Genomic DNA, 20,181 nt, shown 5'->3' on the forward strand with positions numbered 1-20,181 from the left:
ACAAAGTTTAACACACTGGAATATTTCATTTCTTTGTAAAGGGATACCGGGAAATTACAACTTTTAATGGTGTTCCCATAAAATAAAGAACGTGCTAGAATTTCTCATTGTATCATGAATTATTCTGCAAGGAGCCGATAGCTGCTACAAGGAGCTCCTTGTAGCAGTATTTTAAAAGTATTACGTTATCTATTAAGAACTGTGCTGTAGTCTTTTCACTTTATTGTAGTTTACTTCATTCCATATGGCCACCAGGGTGACAATTGACACTTTTTCTCCTGATGCTGCCTTCAATATCTCCTTGTAAGCTCCTACTTGCGATTTCAAATGCCGTAGGCTACATTATACTTGCTGCAAATTCAAATGCTTTGCAAAGTAAATAACAAAGTGGATCCTGTAACAAAAGTAGTAGTAATAGTGCTGCGTCTGCTAAATGACATAATGTAATGTCATGTAATGTTTTGGTGGCTGCTGTTTCATTTTTTTAATCAGGCTGTAGTTGCAGAATATGTGAGCGCTTATCATGATGGTGATATTTCCGACAGTGCTTGAAGGCAACCTTATTTGAGGAAGTGCGATTGCTGATCGCCTGTCAGGTCAGAGTGAATCCGTCAGTCCAGGAGTGAGACATGCAGCTATACTGTTGGGGAGACAGCTCCAGTGGACAGTTTGGTCCACAAAGAGTCCTCTCTCCCGTGTCGTGGACTGTCCCCGAGGTTGTAACCGACATCTGCTGTGGGGAGCAACACACTTTGTTCCTCACCAGGGGGGGAAGCATTTTGTCTTGTGGACGCAACTCTTTTGGACAGCTCGGCCGAAAGACAGGGAAAGATGCAAAGGCACCAGGTGGGTTATGAAAGAGTTTGGAAAAGTCTGCGCAGCTGATGAAAAGTCACTGACTTTATAGCCCTATAGGGGCTTACCGTGGTTCTTTTTCGTAAGTAATTGTGTTTGTCAAGACCAATTAATGGTATTTGTTGATATTGTAAGCTAGAGACTGGCCTATATTTTACATAAATTAGTTGATAGGATGTTGCATGTGCTTTCTTTGAGTAGAACTGTGAAGTGACGTTGCTGTAGCTAGGTTAGCTTAAGGAAACTCAAGTTTCACTTTCGTTTCCTCCGTTGAAGTTCAGGCAACGAAAGTTGGAGCAACAGCTGCTCCCCAGAGCAAACAACCAACAATAAAAACAAGAATCAGTTTCTGAGAAGCGTTTAGTTATACCCCCTCCCCTTAAAATACCCTGTCTTTATCTAATTTAAGATTAGTTTAAGAGTAGTTTGAGACTGCTTACTATAAGTAGCCTAAAGAAAACCAGCAGATTTCTTGTCACTTGGATCTCATTGGGATGATAACTGTTTTTTGTGTTAGGGTTTTATTTAGTGAATGTATGCAAATAAGAGGTCCTCATAACTGACAACCCAAATGTGTGTGTGTGTGTGTGTCTCTCTCTCTCTCTCTCTCTCTCTCTCTCTCTCTCTCTCTCTCTCTCTCTCTCTCTCTCTCTCTCTCTCTCTGTCTGTGTGTTATTCTGTCAGGCCGTGTGGAGGGTCTGGGCAGAGTGGTGGCGGTGGCCTGCGGTCAGGACCACAATCTGGCTGTGTGTGCCACCGGACAGGTCTTCTCCTGGGGGACCGGGAGGGACGGACAGCTGGGGTTTTGCCTCGACACACCGTCCAAATGGCAAAGACCAAGGCAAGCTCTCTAGAAGTCTATATAACCTAATACAGTGTGGCGTTAAGATAACCTAGAAACAGGCATGGAAATTTAACTAACATTTTTTTCAGTCCAGGTTAAATTATCCTCACTAGTCAGAATTTAAATGTTGGCTAATGGCAAACATAGCATTACTGTCTGGCTAGTGTATAAAATTCTTACACACGTATAAATGCTTTTAAATCAGAAATGACACCAAAGCATTAATTATCTACCAACAAAGGATCATAAAAGCATCATAAGAGGACTATCAGAATGGATAAAACCAACTCAATAAATACCTTAGATAAAATAAAGACACCTGTGTTTTAAGAAGTTATCTAAAACATGCCTTATGAATAACTTATGATTTTCCCATTAACATACAGTGTGGTGGACATACCTCTGCCAATACCAGTGATTCAAGTTGCTTGTGGAAACACCCATTCCATGGCCTTGACTAAAGGTAAGAAACTAATCACACTGATGACATCATCTTCGTGTGTTTAAATGACACTGCCAGCCCTAGATACATGGCTTTTAATATATTATGATGTCTGATGTTTAGTGATTTGTTTTTATTTTATAAGTCACTGTGCCAATATATATATTACACCTATAGCCATTTGCTATAGGTGTAATATAGACATAAACTGTTTTTAACAAACCTGTAGCCTCAATGAGCCACAGACACAACATGCCATTAACTCAAGATTTATATCCCACCAGAACAAAATAGAAACTATAGAAACTTAATACTTCCACCACAGGTTCCCTCCACAGGGTTTCCACACTCCTGGAAAACCTGGAAAAGTCTTTTAAGTAGTATTTTCCAGGTTTGGAGAAGTTCTGAAAAAATATAAAGGGTAGAAATGTTTTGGAAAAGTCATTAAATTGTATTTGTTGTAAAGTTAATGGTTTATTTTTTGTCTTGAATACTGTCAAATGTCACAAAAAGCAGTGGCTGGCTCCAAAACAGTCTGGACCTCCCTGTTGGAAGAAAATATTGTTGGTTGCTGACTGTTTTTTTTTATGAAAGAGTTAAAGTAATATAATAATAATATAATCTTTAATTTTAAAGTGAAAAACAAACTAATGCTTAAAGCTAGTGCAGTTGATGGTTACTTTCAATTCAGTAAAAAAGTAAAATTCATTAAAATTTGGTCATGGAAATTCGAAAAGAGGTCATGGACAAATCATGGAAAAGTTTTGGAATTTCATTAGTGAAGGTGTGGGAACCCTGCCTCTATCAAACTACAGTCTTCTTCTCATACCCAGAAAGACGTATTACACCTCATTACCGCAAATGTGCTGTGGGACTGTAATAGTTAAACTCTGTGCTTGTTATTGTTAAAAGGATTTTTCTTTTTGTTCAACTTTCCAGGAGGAAGTGTCTTCTCCTGGGGTATGAACAGTCATGGGCAGCTGGGTCTGGGGAAGGAGGTGTCCCTGCAACCCACGCCGGCCATGGTGCTCTCTCTGACTGGGATAGCAGTGACCCAGATTTCAGCCGGAGGGGCCCACACCCTGGTCCTCACACTCCCAGGCCTGGTGTACTGCTGTGGGGCCAATAAAGCTGGCCAGCTGGGGCTCAACAGGGTGGATGAGAAGGGTGCGAAGATATTATCTAGGGATGGATGCGCACAGGCATAAATTACTGGTGGTTGCAGAACAAAATCATTAATCGGCGTTTGAAATTAACAGTGGGGCAATTTCTCTTCTATATGATTTGAGTTCATGAAGCTGAGGGGCATAATGCAAAAAGTATGGGTGTCAATTTTTGCCTCTTTGTGGTGCAGGTCAGATCTTATGCCTGTCTAAATAGTGAATCAAATTTTTATACCTGCTTAAAGATGAGTTTATATTGGTGCTAAAAAGAACCCAAATGGCATTAGGGTTGCTTATAACTTTATTAAGTGATTGATTGAAACGCACAATATTGTTACCCTAGATGCCATCATTTGAAATAAGCATGCTTTCCGTCTCCATGTCTAAGCACATGTGTTGTTGTCTTTAACAGGCAGGTTCAACATCTGTATAGTACCTGCCCTCAGACCACTGGGAGTCTCCTTCATAAGCTGTGGAGAGGCGCACTCTGCTGTCTTAACAAAGGTATTCCTTCCCTTCACACTGGTTCCCAACCTTGGCTGCAAGATGATTTTGGTTTGATTCATAGAATGCGATGAGATTTATATTTCTGAATTAATAGCATTAACATTTTTCAGAATTTTTATGATTACATTGCTTTTGTGAAACAGAATATTTGGAGCCTCCTTCGCTTTTTTCTTTAAGTGCGTATCCGAAAAAGGTAAAAAAAACTCTCCAGTGTATGGCACTGCTTCTTAGCTCCTTGTGTTATGTGCTGGTGCGGTTTCTAGGATGGCAAGGTATTCACTTTTGGAGAGGGAAGCCAAGGACAGCTGGGCCACGGCTCCATTGCTGAAGAACTGGGACCCAGACTGGTCCAGGGCCTAGAGGGACTTGCCTCACAGATTGCATGTGGCAGGTGATAACTAGGAATGTGCTTACGTGCGCACCGTAATTCCATTATAATTCAAGATACTCAAGTTTGCCATTTTTTGTTGACAGAAAGTAATCATTACATGATGTTTACAATAATCTGGATAAGCTCTTATTCCAGTTAGAGAAACCTAAATACAGTACTTATGATGTACCAAAACTATCTGGGATACTGTTTACATCTCATCCAGTTTCTTATTCACTGTTGGTTTTGGTCTTTCAGCCGTCACACCCTGGTATTGGGCTCCTCGGGCCAGCTGTGGGCTTTTGGCAATGGGGTCAAAGGTCAAGTTGGGACTGGAGGTTCAGCAGGCAGTCTGACCCCCACTCTGGTACAATTTCCATGGGCCACTGACAGTGCAGCAGCCGTACCAAAAGGTATGTACGGGCAGTGTCGTGTTTTGTTGAGTATAATGAGGCGGATGGTGTGAAAACGTCTTTGATTTTGTTCACATGCTCTCTAAAATCTATAATTATCCAGGGAGATGCATTCCATGGGTTGCTATGGCAACTTTATTAACAGTCTATGGGCTGTTAATAAAGTTTATAAATAGAGTTGATGAGTTAATGACTGTGTTTTATTCTTAGACAGTGCTTGAGACTCAGAAATGCTAGAGAAAGTCTGTCACACCTTGGTTTATGATATGTTGGTGTAATACTAGCAGATTAAAATGACGTTTCTGAATTTGTTTTCATTTGTTTTAATTTGTTTGACGGAGCAGACATGAAAATAGCAGCTGGGTGGAATACAAACTTCAGCTACACTTCGCCTACAGAGGTAGTGTATTAAAGTTATTCCAGTTTGAAAGACCATTTTGCCATATGAATCAAGATGGCTGTATGTTAAGTAGTGGGTTTTTTTGTTTTTTTGGCTGTTCAGAGTTTGGAGAGAGAGGAGCCAATTGGGAGGCTAGATGAGACCAAGCTGCAGACATATCTGGCAATGGAACAAGGCAGCGAAGAGGCGAAGAGGTTCACTTTTATAATTGCATTTTTCTTATCTAGTTGCACTAGTGAAATATCAGTTGTATATTGCTGTAGTATTTATGGTGCTTTTTAATGTATATACTGTATATCCCTCTTTCTCCAACAGAGAAATATTCTGGATGTTTTTGACAGGTTCAAGCCTTGTTGCTAGCTTCACAAAAGCCAGGTAAGTTGTTGTTTGTGAAGTTTTAGGGACAAAATCAATAATATCTTTAAATTCAGTAAAGTAACTTTCATGCACCTGACACAACTGTTGATAACTTATTATCTGGTAGAATAGACAAACTTATCAGCCCCTGCCAAAATGTCTTAGTATTTGGATGGTGACTGGTGTTGTTTTCCCACATGGGTATTTTTACTGTTTTCCTCATGCTGTGCCTTGGTTCTCGTCTTATCAGCGGGCCTCCATCAGACTCAGGTGCCTTAACTGTGGACATTGAGGCTGCTGTCCAAGCTTTCGACCAGTTACTGAAAATACCATGGATAAAGCAATCAGTTAAGAACGTCCTTTAAATTTTCACATATCATGCACATTATTGGTCCTCAACCTTTTTTTGTGCAGGACATGAATTGAGTAAATGATTAAAACAAACTAATCCTCCTGTCATGTGACGACCCGTCAGAAACAGGCTCACATCCTATTTTGGGTTCTGACCTCTTGTATAAGAAACACTAATTTGCATAATTACAAGGCAATAAATGCATGCATTTTAAATATTGTTGTGTTATCTCATTACTCTCTTTTCCATGTAGGCAAACATGGTCTTCTTATTGGAAAATCTTATCAGTTCAAGAACTTTCCTGAAATCACCAGAGATCTACATGATTCTGCTGTCGTGCCCCCTTCTCCAAGAGGACTACCATGTCATGAGAGCAGTGTTGCCCTTGGCGGTCACTATAATGCAGATGAATGAGAAGAGCCTGGCAACATTAAGTAAACAACTCTAAAGTTTTCATTTCAGAGGTTTGGGGAAGAATGTGTAAGAGTCCTTGGTTAGGGTTAGTGCTGTTTTCAATACCACAGTATCTTCTGCAGAGAAAATGAATATGGAGTATGGTCATGCAAAATCACCGATATAATGCTGCGATTTGGAGTTTTACATTTTTTACCTGAATTAAAAGCTTACATGGAACATGATGTGCTAAATAATTTTCATGGAAGCTATCAAAACCAATTTTATTATGTCTAAAATGCACCGTCACCAAACTCTGCTTTTAATAACTTATGAAAACTAACTAATAACTTGTGAGTTTTGGAGATGTGAGATTTTCACCTGTCAACAGTGATAAATTAGTCTTGCAGTGTGGATGTACTGTATATGTGTGTGTTGTATTGTTCCGGCAGGAGGCTGGTGGTCTTCCCTGGCGCCCTCCATCATGATCAAGCACATCATGGTGTTCAAAAATGCGCTGTCCTTCATGCTCAGAAACGGCCTTTTGGAAACTCACAACCCTGGGGTCAGATACATGCTGGAAGTCCTCAAGCTGCTCTACAAGGTCAGACAGACAGACAGATAGATAGATAGATAGATACTCTTTCAGTCTGGGATCAATTGAGAAATCATATTACTCATTCTGGGACTCATCCTTTGGCTCATAAACGCAGAATTTGGCCCACAACATATTTTGAATCTGGACCAATAGTGGGTGTGTTTGGGCTTAGTATATTTTCTCCAGCATTGGTCTAACATCTTCTGTCTAGATGATATTTGAAAATATGTCAAAATTCATTTTAATTAAGCAACAAAAATATATAATTCTTCATGTAAATTAGTGAATGAAATCATGTTTTTATTTAATATATTTTATGTAATTTCATCTGTGTTTTTTTTCCACAGGCAAACAAAACTGGAAAGTCCCAGCAGGTCCCGCTGAATACCTTTTATGTGGACGAGATCATTGGTAATGTGCAGCCACTAGTGGATGTCACTCTGTGGCGTGAATTCTCAAAATTGGAGGTTAGAGGTTTTTTTATTTTCAATGAAATTCCACTCACTTTAAGAATTCAAAAATACCTGTGGTCTATGACTGTCCAATCAATATTTATAAACATGTCTCTCTAAAAAATGATTTAACTGTCTTAGACTTAGGAATAAGAAGTGAATCTCTAGTGAGCCGTGTTGCTGCTCAGTGCTGAAATGATTTCCAGGTAAATGATGTATATTGTTATAAATGATGAATCGATGTTTTCTTGAAGGATACGCACGAAACGCCTGCCATCTTCTGCCGCTACCCGTTTCTGTTCAATCTGCGTTGCAAGATGGCAGTCTTTAACATCCATGCATACATATCAAAGGTATATATTAAACAAAAATAAATTCATAAATTTTACTGAAAAGTCTACTTTCATAGTACATACAGTATATAGTATAGCCTACTGTACAGTTATGATATACCAGTGATTTACCATCTTCCAAAATATATCTTGATGAACATGAACTTGAATGAATATCTCAAAAATGTGAATATTTTAAATAAGTAGTTATTGCTTTTTATTTAGTTATTTACTGTTTATTTATAGTAGCTCTTCATTGGTATTAAGGTAAATATTAAAATGCTGAAATGCTGGATTAGAATTTATCTGCTGCAAAGACTACAGTATGTATACTTGAACTTGAAGTAGGAATGTTTGATACATGCTTGATAGATGATATATTCCCCATTAACATTTTATTACATGCATACTGTTGATTTCATTGTATAATGCTGTTAAAATTGCTCTCTGTGTTTCTTTGATAAATAAGGGCCATTGTTTGTAATTTACAGAAAACGCACCATTTTCTTCATGACTTAGCTTTGATGTGGCCTGCTGAATCGCTGGTCGATCCCCCTGACTACCCCCCCGCCCCGGTCTTCCAGCTGAAGCTCAGACGGCCACACCTCGTCGAGGACACCTTCAGACAGCTAGCTGCAGCCGACCACTGCGCCTTCCAGAAGGAACTGCTGGTAAATATGTCATTCAAACTTTGGACGCCTTAATGTTTTGTAGCTAAATTTGGAAACTAGCTTTTTTGCATTTTAGGATGTATTTTTTACTTGTCTAGCTTGATTCCTGAGATGAAGGGGATGAAGGGATGATTCCAAATATCCATTACAGTAAAAATAAAAGGTAAAACTAGAGATAACTGCAGGACACTGATGATATGCAAACAAGCCACCAGGAAACTTAGAAAATATATTTACTGGATGGACATTCACTGTTAGAGCTGGTAGGAATTCAGTGTCTTGCTCAAGGACACTTCAGCAGGACAGGTGGTCTCTCTGACCACTAGTCCAACTTGCCGCATCCATCTTCCCCAGGTGCAGTTTGTGGAGGACATGAAGGTGACTAATGTCAACAGAAGGGACTTCTTCCTCCATGTGTTTGATGAGCTGATGGCTCCTGAGTCTGAGATGTTCATGTACAATGAGAGCCAGACCCTCGCCTGGTTCCCTGTCAGGGTAAGACCAGGGGTTGCAATTAAAGGGGAAAATATTCAGTTTAAGAATTTGCATGTACTATTACTTTGGCTGAAGGCAATCCAGACAGTGTTTGTAGACATAAACAAATCTCTCTCCAAGCAAGAAACCAGAGAAACAATACTCTTATCCAGTGTTAAACCCATGTGCAGCTGTATATTATAATAGTGTTATCACATTTGAAGAAGAAAAATGCCTCTTTATACTTAAAAAAACATCCCTGATACTGCCATAGTAATAACATTTTCTATCTTTTATGATTTGTTTTCACTGGAGTTGTGCAGATTTGACATTGCATATTAGTGGGTGGTAGAAACTCTTTTCTCTTGTTTCTGGCTATGGAAAAGAGTGGTGAATGTGCAATAATCCAGATTACTGTAACTGTGTGAGGATTTGGAATAACATGTAAAATACTGAAATGTATTGTGATTACATTTGTGAATGCACAACTCTTTGATTTTGCTCCATATCATAGAGCCCCTCTGCGGCCATTTTACACTTTTGCTCCCTTCCTCAAGCCAATTGGGGCAAAATTCTTCAAGTAAAAGCAAATTTTCAGAGAGATACCGCATGTTACTAAATCTTAATCATCATGTTCTATCATCAAACCAACAGCCCAGAGTCAGGGAGAGGGATTACTTTCTGTTCGGGGTGCTGTGTGGCATGGCTCTCTACAACCACAACATTGTCCACCTGCCCTTCCCATTGGTTCTCTTCAAGAAGCTGGTGGGCGCCAAGCCCTCGCTGGACGACATGAAGGAGTTTGAACCTGTAGTGGGAGAGTAAGGATGGATTTATATAGGCACCAAAGATCTGTTTTTGAATCTGCTTTTGCACATATCTTTACATGGCTATCAGAAATTACATGGTCTGTACCACAACAATTAAAAATATGATTTTCCTGTATACATAGTGTATAATTTGATTGAGAAAATTAAGGGAATAATTCATTTTGCTATATTATTGATGTTTCTGCATAACTGAAAATCTTATGACTTTGTTTTGAATAGGCAACACTTTGTAGGTGCCATGTGCAGGTCACAGTTATGTTGAAACATAATCTAAATCCTTTTCCAATGCTTTCAGGAGTTTGCGGTATGTCTTGGAGGACTACACTTCTGATGATGTTGAGAACATGGACCTGAATTTCACGGTATGTTCACTGACCTGTCAGTTATCACGGTTATGCACAGTTACTGGTTAATTTTGTACACTACCCAGTCTTTTAAATCACATCATTGTCGATTACAGGTCACCTGGAATGGCAGAGAAGTGGAACTTGATCCAAAAGAAAAAGGAAAAGTTGTCACAAGTTCAAACAAGTGCGTTTTTAAAGAATTATATAATAAGGTGGCTCAGTCTGTGTACTCAACCTTTGTTACATGTATTACATTCTCTCTCTCTTTCTGTCTCTCTCTGTTTTTCTCCCTCCCATCTTACTTGTCTGTCACCAATGTGTACTATTGACAAACACAGAAATATCCTCCCAAAATCCTAATAATTATATAATGAACATTTAGAACATGAATATAAAGAGTGTGACTCCGAGCTCTCTCACCTATCAGGACAGAGAAAGTGTGAGATCTGGATCCATCTATGCATTACTTGGCTGAAACTAGTTTTATAATTCTGAATCTCTCTCTCTCTCTCAATAGGAAAGATTTTGTCAACGCCTTTGTCAACTACGGCTTCAACACGTCAGTGGAGAAAGTGTTCGAGGAGTTCAGGAGAGGCTTCTTCAAGGTGTGTGACATCGATGTGGTGGAGTTCTTCCAGCCAGAGGAGCTGCGAGGAGTGATGGTGGGCCAAGAAAACTACGACTGGGACGTGTTTAAGAAGGTTTGCTTGATGAGAATCAGGAATGTAATCATTTCACATATTCGGAATATTGTGTTTACTCATGTAGACAGGGATATTCATGAACAGGACATCAACATGCATAATATCTTATGCCAAATAAGACTTAAATGTCACTCTTTTTGATTTTTTTCTTCTGTGATTCGACCTAGAACACAGTGTATGAAGGAGAATATCACGCCAACCATCCGAACATTGTTACCTTCTGGGAGGTGTTTGGCGAACTGACAGCAGATCAGCAGAAAGCTTTCCTCTGTAAGTAATGGTACACAATTATCATTAAAATGGGGTTAATCAAGATGAACCGTGGGATGGGTGAGGAGGTGAAGCACTGGTGTCTCCCACTTCCTCCCAAAAGTGATATTTCAGTTTGGTTGAACAATTTCACTCTAGCATCAAGGTGTTTTTCAGACTGTTGTAATTAATAACTGCAACACACAAAATTACCTCTTTTAACATCCAACCATGGACACAGTACATGATAAGAGTAAGAATATAATAACAAGAGGAATAGTCTGCAAATAATAGGTGTACCAGGAAACAGGAAAAATATTTAATAGTATATAGTGACTATTAATGATGAAATAATAAAATAAAAATGTATGAAGTGCTAAAATGTTAAAGAAACAAGAGCTGAGAAGAACATTTTTTTTTCTTGATAACCTAAAAGCTTTGCTTTAATATTTAAGATATTCCCATTTAACATGATGTCTTCCTATCGCTTGTCACCAGTGTTCCTCACAGGTTGTGACCGAGTGCCCATCCTAGGCATGGACACGATCCAGATGAGAGTCGCTGTCCTCCCCGACTCCACTGAACTCCATTTCCCAGCATCCCTCACCTGTCATAATCTGCTTCTACTGCCCATCTACAAGAGATACCCAGCCAAGAGGACGCTGCAGAACAGGCTTGTAGAGGCTATTAATCACAACAGAGGCTTCTGGAAGGAATAATGCACAACAGGCTTAGGAACAGGCAGGTTAGCTGAGGAGGGTTACTTAAGGGTTCCTCAAAACATAATCTATTACTGATTATCTTCTTAAAATTAGTCCAACTTTGATTTCTTTGTTACTTTTGGGGTATTTTACCTCCAAAATCTGCCGAATATTATGCTTTTTTATATAAATTTAGATACTACTATATTGTCATTGAGTAAATTTAGTCTCAACTTGGGATCCATACTAATATCAATGTAGACTTACTGTTGCTCTTGTCATGTGTGGACCCATCATAAGTAGTCCTGAGCCATAGTTTGAGAATCTAGACCGTAGTAGAATGTAGCGTCATCATGGTAACCCTGTATTTATTTTAAAAATGTTACATGTTTGATGACACTTGTTCATGTTCGATGTTGAAATCTTATTCCATATGATGCTTTACACAACATTGGATACCTTATGTTTATGCAGTAGTGCAGTTTTCATAACATGCATAATGACATTGTTTGACATAACTATAACAAAGGGTTAGATTCAGCGTTTCATCATATTCATTTAGTTTGGTGGGTTGCCAATACATATAGGGTCAATGTGCAGAATGATGACATTTATCATAAGAGGATCTAGATTAAGACGTTTTTGTGCCACTGCCTGCACTCAAATCAAAGCTTCTTTCTCCACTGATACTAATAAATACAAGGTAAACACTGGTTAGACCACATTATATCCACCTCTCCTCTTTAGTATACTTCATCATTGTTACACCTCTGCAGGTCTACCAGGGTTATACTGCTACTATAATCTCACTCTTTTGCACTTGATACTTTGGCAAACTCAGCATTAAATGCTTATTCTGTTCATGTTATGCAAGCTTTAACCTTCAATAACTGATATATGTTAATGGAGTATAAAAGTATACAGCATATTCTACAATTTGTGTCACTCAAGAGTTACAAGTCAAGTTAAAAGTCAAGTCTGATTTTTCAGTGTGTGTGACTTGGAACATGTTTTTAGAGATTTTCCTTTTTTTCCCCTGTTGACATCTTTCTGTCTGTTTGTCAAATTCAGTTGTGCTTCTGTCATGTCTGGAAAAAAAATAGTGCACATAATAAAAAAAAAACTCACACCAAACTGTCTCCATAAGTCTGAGTTTATTGGCCAGTCTGTAAACAGAACAACAAGATCAGTGTCATCACATATCATTTCCATGGCCTGAGTTGATGCGTTGTAAGCCTTTAGCCTGCTTTGAGAATCAGGGCTGGGATCAGTTCACCTTTAGTCATCAATAGAATCTGCAATTAAATTACTGGTGATCGAGAATTGGCATGCCTTACTTAAAGAGATGCTGTAAAATGACAGTTTCTATGCATGTGATATTTTCTTCATCAAGCACTCACAAAGTGGGGGAAAAGTTTCTGTATTGGCACCTCAGTTAACTGAAACTTAACATTCATCATTAAAACTTAACTTTGCCAAAAAATCAAAATCTGTATCACTTCTCGTGCTTAGAAGTTTCTGTATATGCATTATGAAGAAGATACAAAGAACCTGAATTTTGAAAAGAATATTTCCTGAAGTAATTTAAGTAGAGTTGAAATGAACCCTACTTTGGTTAGAGTAAGAGATAACATTGGCCAAAGGAGCATAAATAGACAGTTTGCTTCATAGTGACATTAGATGATTCGTAAACACATAACTGACGAACGAGACAAAACATTTCAGTCATTTCAATATTTCAAGTATCTCTTCTCAAGGAGGCTACAAACAAGCTTCACAGAACACAGACCATCACCTCTCTTCCCTTTATTCCATCTGACCTTCAATATGAAAAGCAGAAAATAAATTACTCAGTCTTAAAATGACATCAAAATTAACTCAACGTGTCACCATAAGGTCTATATAACTTAGTATGTCATTGTGGCTTACACAGTTGATCTCTCTATTCAAGAGTTTCAGGCAGCAAAGCTAATACATGTAACAAAGCACATACAAAAGATTTTTTTAAACAGTTAAAAACGTGGGCAACATTACACCCATACCTATAGACCAGTATGATAACTGTTGTGTCCGATGAATGAATGAAGATTTATAAACTGAATAAGATCTACACAATGACGACAAGAACAGATGCGTACTACAACCATGAAACACGTGTCGGGACCAGAGTTACTTTCCAGTAGAACTATTTCTACGCCAACATCAAAGTAGATGCAAGAAATCATGATGACCATGAAGTGAGTGCTGATCTTGTGTTAACTTCCGCTAAACCTGGGTTTACCCTAAAAATTAAGAGTTCTTTCTTTAAGTGACCTGGACGGCTTATGTGACCAATTAGGTTAGTGTGCTTTCCTCCTGTAGGCTCAGAAAATCGCTTATGAGATGTCAGACTCTCCATAACAATACTTTCGCAATACACGAACATACGTACATAAATACCCCCTAAAAAAAAAACATAATTAACAAATAATTACACAGTATACAAAAACAACTTAAAGCCACTTGCAGCTGATGCTACAAATCTTCTAAGCCATTACATAAAAAAGACATAGAAAAGGCATTACTAATGACGCTGGGCTGGGCTGTGCTGTGAGAGAAAAGGCAGCAACGCCTCAAATCTTCTCTCAATTGTGTGTTCTTTCTCCATGGATGGTTGGATTGAGTCTTGCGAGGGTGTGTCTCTGCATCAGTCGGTGTGTTTGGGGGTGAAGGGATGTTATCCAGACAATCATGGCCTTTGTGTGTTTCATCTAAGTCCAGCTTCTTTGATGTGTGTGTGTGTGTGTTTGAGAGTGTTTTTCGGGGAGGAGATGGCATTCAGACAGCCACGGCTTGTGTTTTGTCCAAGTTCAGCTTTTGCACTTCTATGCGTGCATGCGTGCGTGTGTGTGTGTGTGTGTTCCAGGTCTTATCTGATGAGGTGGTAGGTAAGCCAGTACATGAAGATGGGCTGTGCTGCTGCTATAGACATGGTGAGGTACATCCTCAGCTGGTTTCTGGCTCCTCTCACCAGCCGCCCCTCTGCCGCTGCCTCAGAGAGCAGCTTCAGACGCAGAGTACGTATCTGGGGGAAGGCAAGCACACGCACACGCACACACACACACACACACACACACACACACACACACACACACACACACACAGCGCTGTTTGAGACCCATCTGTTCTGTAATTAACCAGTCACATGTAACACATTTTCAATAGTACAGCTAAATGTCAGATTTCACAATGTTCAAACAAGTTTTCCTAGATTAAATAAGGTAATAGTTGTCTAGAAAAGTGTTGAAGTCTAGACTGAAAAGAAAATCAAAAAGCGATTGGACCTGCCTTGGGAACAAGCTGCCTGAGGAGATCAGTTTAGCCCAATCAGCAATTCTTGTTAAATCACTTTTAAAAACTCACTTTTATTTGCCTGCTTTGTTAATATTTTCATGGTGGGGCTGATTCTAACTATAATTTGTTTTTATTGATTGTCTTTTCCTGCTTGGTCTGTTTTAATGACCTTGCCCGTTTCGTTTATTGTACACTGCTTTGCAACATTGCTTTTGAAAAGTGCTGTACAAATTTAGTTCATTAACTTCAACTCTAATTAGTTTTCTAAGTTTCAGAACAGTACATGCTGCTACTCACCATAAAGACAAAGATGGCAGCACAGCACCACAGTAGAGACAGGTAGTATCCTGGCCGCCCAAACAACAGGCCTGCTACCAGCCCCACGATCATCCTGGAGAAAGAGAGAGAGAGAGACACACACACACACACACAGTCAAGTTATGATATCCTGCTGTACACAACACTGACAGTCACCCAGATCTCCAGACAGCCTTTGTGTTGCTGTACTGGAGGAGAAAAAAAAACAAAAAACAACAACTTTGTCTTTGGTGCGGTGCAAAGGAAAACTAGTCATTATTTGCTTCTTCTTAGAATAAAAATACAAGGAATATTAAAGGAATGAAGAACTAAATTAGGACACAATGAACAAAATAAATTGTAGAGTGTGTATCGTGTACCTTGCATATTCATATTACAGGAAAGCCAGTAAATCTATGTTTGTTGAGGTCCATCTTAATAAAAAAACCGGGTGGGTGAGGGGCGGCGGAGCAGACAGATACATACCCAACATATTTGTAGCCAGAGAAGGCCAGCAGGTCGATGGTGGTGAGGTCGGTGTTGACGGTGACGAGGTACAGAGACAGGAGGACGGCCAGCACCTCCATGACCAGCCACACGAACGCTGAGCTGGCCTGCACTCCCAGCAGCTCCGGAGTAAACCTGAGGGGAGCGCGACATGTTGTTGTCTCTCTCTCTATCTCTATATGTGTGTGTGTGTGTGTGTATGTGTGTGTGCGTACCTGTTCTGTGTGCCCAGGGCCAGTCCAGCCACCAGTATGTATGTGATGAAGCCCATGGCTGGAATGTAGAGATCAGGAGCATTCACATCGAAGCGTGGCGCCACAGGAGTGTCCTGCTGGTAGCTCACCTCCCAGTTCTACAACACACACAATCACACACTTTAACCATGCTTGGTCGGAATCCTAAACTTTGGTCCTCAGACAAATAGTATTAAATGAGTAGTGGCCTGATTTATTTAATTATGGGATGCAGCTCAAAATGGATTCCTGGATGACTTCTTCACATTAAAAGAGCAATGACATATCTCAAAGTCTGGGTCCCAAGGCAAGAAGAACCTCTTGTCAGGCTAAAAATACTTCAGAGCGGCAGGGCATATATATATATATGTTCTTAGGCAAGATTACTTTGTACATGTTGTTTCACAGAAAAGAAGCAGGTTTACATAGCTCCAAGGAAAACTAGCAGGCCTAAAAAGAAATTTAGACTTGCAAAGCTTCAGGCAGAGCTAAAAATAGGCCTCACTGTCTCAGCCTGGAGCATATGGGAAAAAACTTGCAGGTCTACAAAAAGATTTAGATTTAGCAGGCCTAAGCAGGCTTACCTCGTGCATGTAAGGGAAAACTAGAAGACCCAGCTTCTTTCCCACGTACACCGTGTCCACAGCGAAGTAGTACTTCAGCTTAGAAATTGGGATGAATCTGTCCAACTGAAACAAGAAAGAACACAGACATGCACATACACTCATTATTCTTGGACTATTGTGTGGTACACAGTATATTATCTTTCACACCATCCTTTTGAGGCCATTTTGTGAAGGCCCTTTTGCATCCCTTCTGGTAAGCGTTCAGTTTAATACAACAGGGGATGCAAATCGGTGCAAGTGAAAACACCCCACTGCCATTCTTCTGAGGGATTCATTCAACAGATAGTTGTGTGAGTCAGTCTTACGTTCTTGTCCACCATTTCCCTTCCCTGGGACGCCAGGGAGCTTCCATATGCCATGGCCAGGTTGGACATGGGGTCTGACAGGAGGGCCTGGCCAGCAAAGTTGCCCGCTTGAGGTGCTGCCTGCTGGTTCCTGCCAACATCGCACAAGATAAAAGAGGAAGCAATCAAATTTTAGTTAGGCTCAATTGAGAAATGAAAGTTTATCCATTGAAAGAAAAGGACTAGCCTACCTACTAGCTAAACTAAAATCAACATACAGTCAAATTTGTTGTGAATAGATGACATGGGACACTGGAAAGATAAATTAATGCAAACAATAACAAAACACATGGAAACTAAACTAAGATAGCTACTATCTTTTTTCCCCAACAGGAAGAGTCAAAATTTCAATTTAGAAGGCACGGCATTAGCTTGCTTGACAAACTGGGGTCCAACAGATTCAGGATTTCTGGCTGCCTGGCGGTCTGACTACAAGTCAAATCTCTGACAACACATCCGTCTCCTTGGTAAAGAAATGGAGAAGTTCCACAACTGTGGGACCAGAATTATTTTAGCTGCGATCAGCCAAACTGTTTTTATTCCAATATCACCACAGTGGAATTGAAAGTTCACATTAAAACATGTCCAATGAACTGCTGTTCTAAAGTGCTGGTCCCATGTCAATCCGGAGAGTCGTTTACTTCTGCAAAATGTGACTCAACCTTTTAATATTCAGTCTAGCCTGCCCGCCTGCCTGGGTTCCCACCTGTAGCCTGTCTGTGATCCAGGCTCAGCTCCACTCGTATCCTCAAACAGCTGGCTGGCATCCGGACCGTCCGCTGAACTATTCCTTAGTCGCATTTTAGGCTCTGGATGATAGAGGAAAAAGACGAATGGAGAGAACAATAGATATGTCAAACAAAGGTGTAGGCCTATGCCATCTCAAACCACCCCTTGAAAGATTTTAGGTGATTTGCGATGCATAGAGGAGGCGGAGTTAGTAAAGCAAGCCAATGTCAGGCAGCCATGATTAAAGGAAAAGCAGAAAACCAGCATGCATGAACATTTGAGCAATCAGGACAATTGTTTAAGTGATATTTCACTTTGTTGTAACACTTTAACATGTATATCCCCATACGCGTTCAAGAGCAGTCAACCTCTAACATTGGCTGCCCTGTGGATCTGCTGTCACATGCTCTCACAATTGATAATGCAGATGCCCATTACTGACTACCATACAACAGAATGGCCCTGTCACCACTAGGAACCCCTAGTCTAGACTAGGCTTTCAAAATGACAGTGAATGGTGATGACTACAAGTCTCCAATGTGGCCAACATTGGTAACAAAGAATTCATAAACTCTTACTAAAGGTGCTATTAAGTGAATATGTACTCCCAACGTGACTTTAACCTAAGGCCAGCGGAGGCATCAAACTACCAGCAAAAGCCAAACTCTAGGCTATGCAGCCATTTAATACCAAATGCTTTGGATGTTTATTGTATGACGATCAACAATCTGTGTGTGTATTCTGTGTCCTCCCACTGTGAGTGCTGTGTGCATGAGAGATTTTCTATTCCCTGAGGGAAGGGTGATGATCACATTATCACATACTTATCACAAGAGCACTATTGCATAATCCCCCCCCAAAAAAACACAGCCAGGATCAATCTGGACTTTGTTCCTCTTTCACCCTAATCTCAAGACAAGTATGATAGATCTGTCACTAAACATATGTTATTTCCAATTCGCATGGCCTTGGTTTACGTATGCATACATTTGCATCTTTACGACCTGAGATGAATACGTCAGCAAAGCTTTAGCTTCAAATTAACCTAGAGCCTAGTGTTGTCATTATGAACACATTTGGGCTCTGGTACACCCCAACTGGTCTTAGATTTTACTGTGGAAAAGTGGTTATTTGCTTGGCGAACCACTTTCACGCCTTTGACGCATTAGGTCCTAAGCACCACTGACTGCAAGCCAATATTAGATTTCAATGAAACGGGCAATGACACAAAGCCGACGCCTAAAATCTGGGAACTTACAAGAAGCTGTAAGACAACAGCGTTAACTTACGTCAACGTAGCAAAGCAACTAACCTACATATATCACCGCTGAACCAACATATCTGCACATAAACATAAAGAAGGTCCCAAGCCATCCTTGGCTTTATAGTACCTACAAAGCCAAGCAACCTAGGGGACCCAAATTAAAAGTAAGGTCCCCATCCGGGCCAGGAGCAGTGTGAGGGGATCCTTTAACAGCCGTTAGCTTAGCTTGATTAGGTAAGCTAGCTAGTTAACCGGCGTCCATTATTAGCTGGCTACCAAGCTATCCAACCAGTTTACCATTTCTGATCTACTTTAAAGTGCCATTCACATTATACGCTGGCGGACTCATTCATTTTTACGTTACTGTATCTACAATGTAAATAGTGAGCTGTCAACCAAGCCCCCAAAACGAGCTACCATTCAGCTACGTTTACGTTGGATGTCGGGTAACGTTAACGTGAAAGACAGAACAAAATGTGCAAATGCAGCCCGTAATCTTGAAGATTGATTCGATCAGTAATATCACGTACGTAACTTACGCTGTCTGAACCCACTTTGAGCTGCCGTGTAATCCATTCTGAATAACTTGGTGATGGTTGTAAATAAACTTTCCAGTTAAGTTAGGTCCAATTTTAGATGCAGCTTTAGTTGGCACTGGCAAGCTACACAGGGAAGATGGAATCATTCATAAAACGAACGCGGAAGTAAACGCTTGTGTTTCCGGTGTTCGTGATTGTTTTCTTGTTAAATTCTATTTCAAAATGGTCACTAGAACCTCCCTGGTCACTCCCAACCCGACTTCATTTGTTCAGGAGGCATGCGTGATGATCAGGGCATCTGATAGTAAACATTTTAAATTAAACATATTTGTTGGGGAGTCGAGGAGTTATCATCATCTTCGTCTCTTGTAACATTTCCTGCACAATAAATGCTCCGTCGGTGAAGCGCTACCTCTACTGGATGATGGGATGAAGAACACTTTTGCTAAACTAGGAGAGTGCGGGGCGAGAGGGGTCCCATGAGAGAAATTGGAATATCACAATCAGGTATTTACCGGTACAGGTACTGAGATTGTGTCATGTTTGTTCAGCACCACCCTAGATTCAGTCTCACAACCTTTGGTGCCAATAGCAAGTAATTAATTTGTAATTTATTTTCATGTTTATTCAACATGCATCAAGCAAGAACTTACAGTGACTGTATACAGTACTATAAAGCCTACTCTTGAATATTTTACTCTCTATAATTGATTTGTGAAGGCCTGAAGGTGCTGTATAGTTTTTGATATAAACAGTGTGATTGATCTCATAACTGACTTTGCAGTGAAGCAAAGATTCTTTACACATTGACAGATGTATTGGGAATGGTAGAGCTCTGTTGGATGTACCACTGAT

General features: G+C 40.0%; 2 protein-coding genes across 6 annotated transcripts; one reads left to right on the forward strand and one right to left on the reverse strand.

Annotated features, from left to right (window-relative positions):
* Positions 1-601: 601 nt before the first annotated feature.
* Positions 602-12,574, forward strand: LOC139649024 (probable E3 ubiquitin-protein ligase HERC6). Its single transcript, XM_071525308.1, has 23 exons — positions 602-846; positions 1,540-1,696; positions 2,086-2,162; positions 3,081-3,308; positions 3,717-3,808; positions 4,075-4,202; positions 4,440-4,594; positions 4,939-4,994; positions 5,097-5,188; positions 5,310-5,369; positions 5,602-5,698; positions 5,957-6,137; positions 6,549-6,700; positions 7,042-7,161; positions 7,401-7,499; positions 7,970-8,149; positions 8,504-8,644; positions 9,278-9,444; positions 9,749-9,815; positions 9,914-9,984; positions 10,318-10,501; positions 10,672-10,774; positions 11,252-12,574. Exons 1-23 carry the CDS (start codon positions 630-632, stop codon positions 11,470-11,472), a joined length of 3,045 nt encoding a protein of 1,014 aa, XP_071381409.1. The 5' UTR covers positions 602-629; the 3' UTR covers positions 11,473-12,574.
* Positions 12,575-12,598: 24 nt separating this feature from the next.
* yif1b (Yip1 interacting factor homolog B (S. cerevisiae)) lies at positions 12,599-19,469 on the reverse strand. 5 transcript variants are annotated; one of them, XM_071525314.1, is made up of 9 exons: positions 19,318-19,469; positions 17,523-17,603; positions 17,288-17,304; positions 16,756-16,875; positions 16,409-16,513; positions 15,807-15,943; positions 15,571-15,726; positions 15,085-15,178; positions 12,599-14,518 (listed from the first exon to the last, which is right to left on the reverse strand). In XM_071525314.1, the coding sequence occupies exons 1-9, from the start codon at positions 19,361-19,363 to the stop codon at positions 14,363-14,365; spliced, it is 912 nt and encodes a 303-aa protein (XP_071381415.1). In that variant the 5' UTR covers positions 19,364-19,469; the 3' UTR covers positions 12,599-14,362. The 5 variants fall into 5 exon arrangements, with proteins under 5 accessions (XP_071381415.1, XP_071381412.1, XP_071381414.1 ...); XM_071525311.1 differs by lacking the exon at positions 17,288-17,304 and having other exon boundaries at positions 16,756-16,885; positions 17,501-17,603; positions 19,327-19,469; XM_071525313.1 differs by lacking the exon at positions 17,288-17,304 and having other exon boundaries at positions 16,756-16,862; positions 17,508-17,603.
* Between the last annotated feature and the right edge of the window lie 712 nt (positions 19,470-20,181).

Source organism: Centroberyx affinis, unplaced genomic scaffold (genome assembly GCF_046629955.1).
Source record: "Centroberyx affinis isolate AG114_WGS23_722 - 3 ecotype Tasmania unplaced genomic scaffold, CSIRO-AGI_Caff_v1 ptg001288l_1, whole genome shotgun sequence".
In the NCBI taxonomy this organism is placed as follows: domain Eukaryota; kingdom Metazoa; phylum Chordata; class Actinopteri; order Beryciformes; family Berycidae; genus Centroberyx; species Centroberyx affinis.

Coding starts and splice junctions, on each gene's coding strand:
- yif1b (XM_071525309.1), bottom strand. CDS start 19,363: ATGGATTACACGGCAGCTCAAAGTGGGTTCAGACAGCGTAAGTTAC. Junction 15,944..16,408: donor TTTTCCCTTACATGCACGAG/GTAAGCCTGCTT, acceptor TGTGTGTTGTAG/AACTGGGAGGTGAGCTACCA. Junction 14,519..15,084: donor CTGCCATCTTTGTCTTTATG/GTGAGTAGCAGC, acceptor GCCTTCCCCCAG/ATACGTACTCTGCGTCTGAA.
- LOC139649024 (XM_071525308.1), top strand. CDS start 630: ATGCAGCTATACTGTTGGGGAGACAGCTCCAGTGGACAGTTTGGTCCA. Junction 5,370..5,601: donor GCTAGCTTCACAAAAGCCAG/GTAAGTTGTTGT, acceptor TCGTCTTATCAG/CGGGCCTCCATCAGACTCAG. Junction 9,816..9,913: donor ACATGGACCTGAATTTCACG/GTATGTTCACTG, acceptor TGTCGATTACAG/GTCACCTGGAATGGCAGAGA.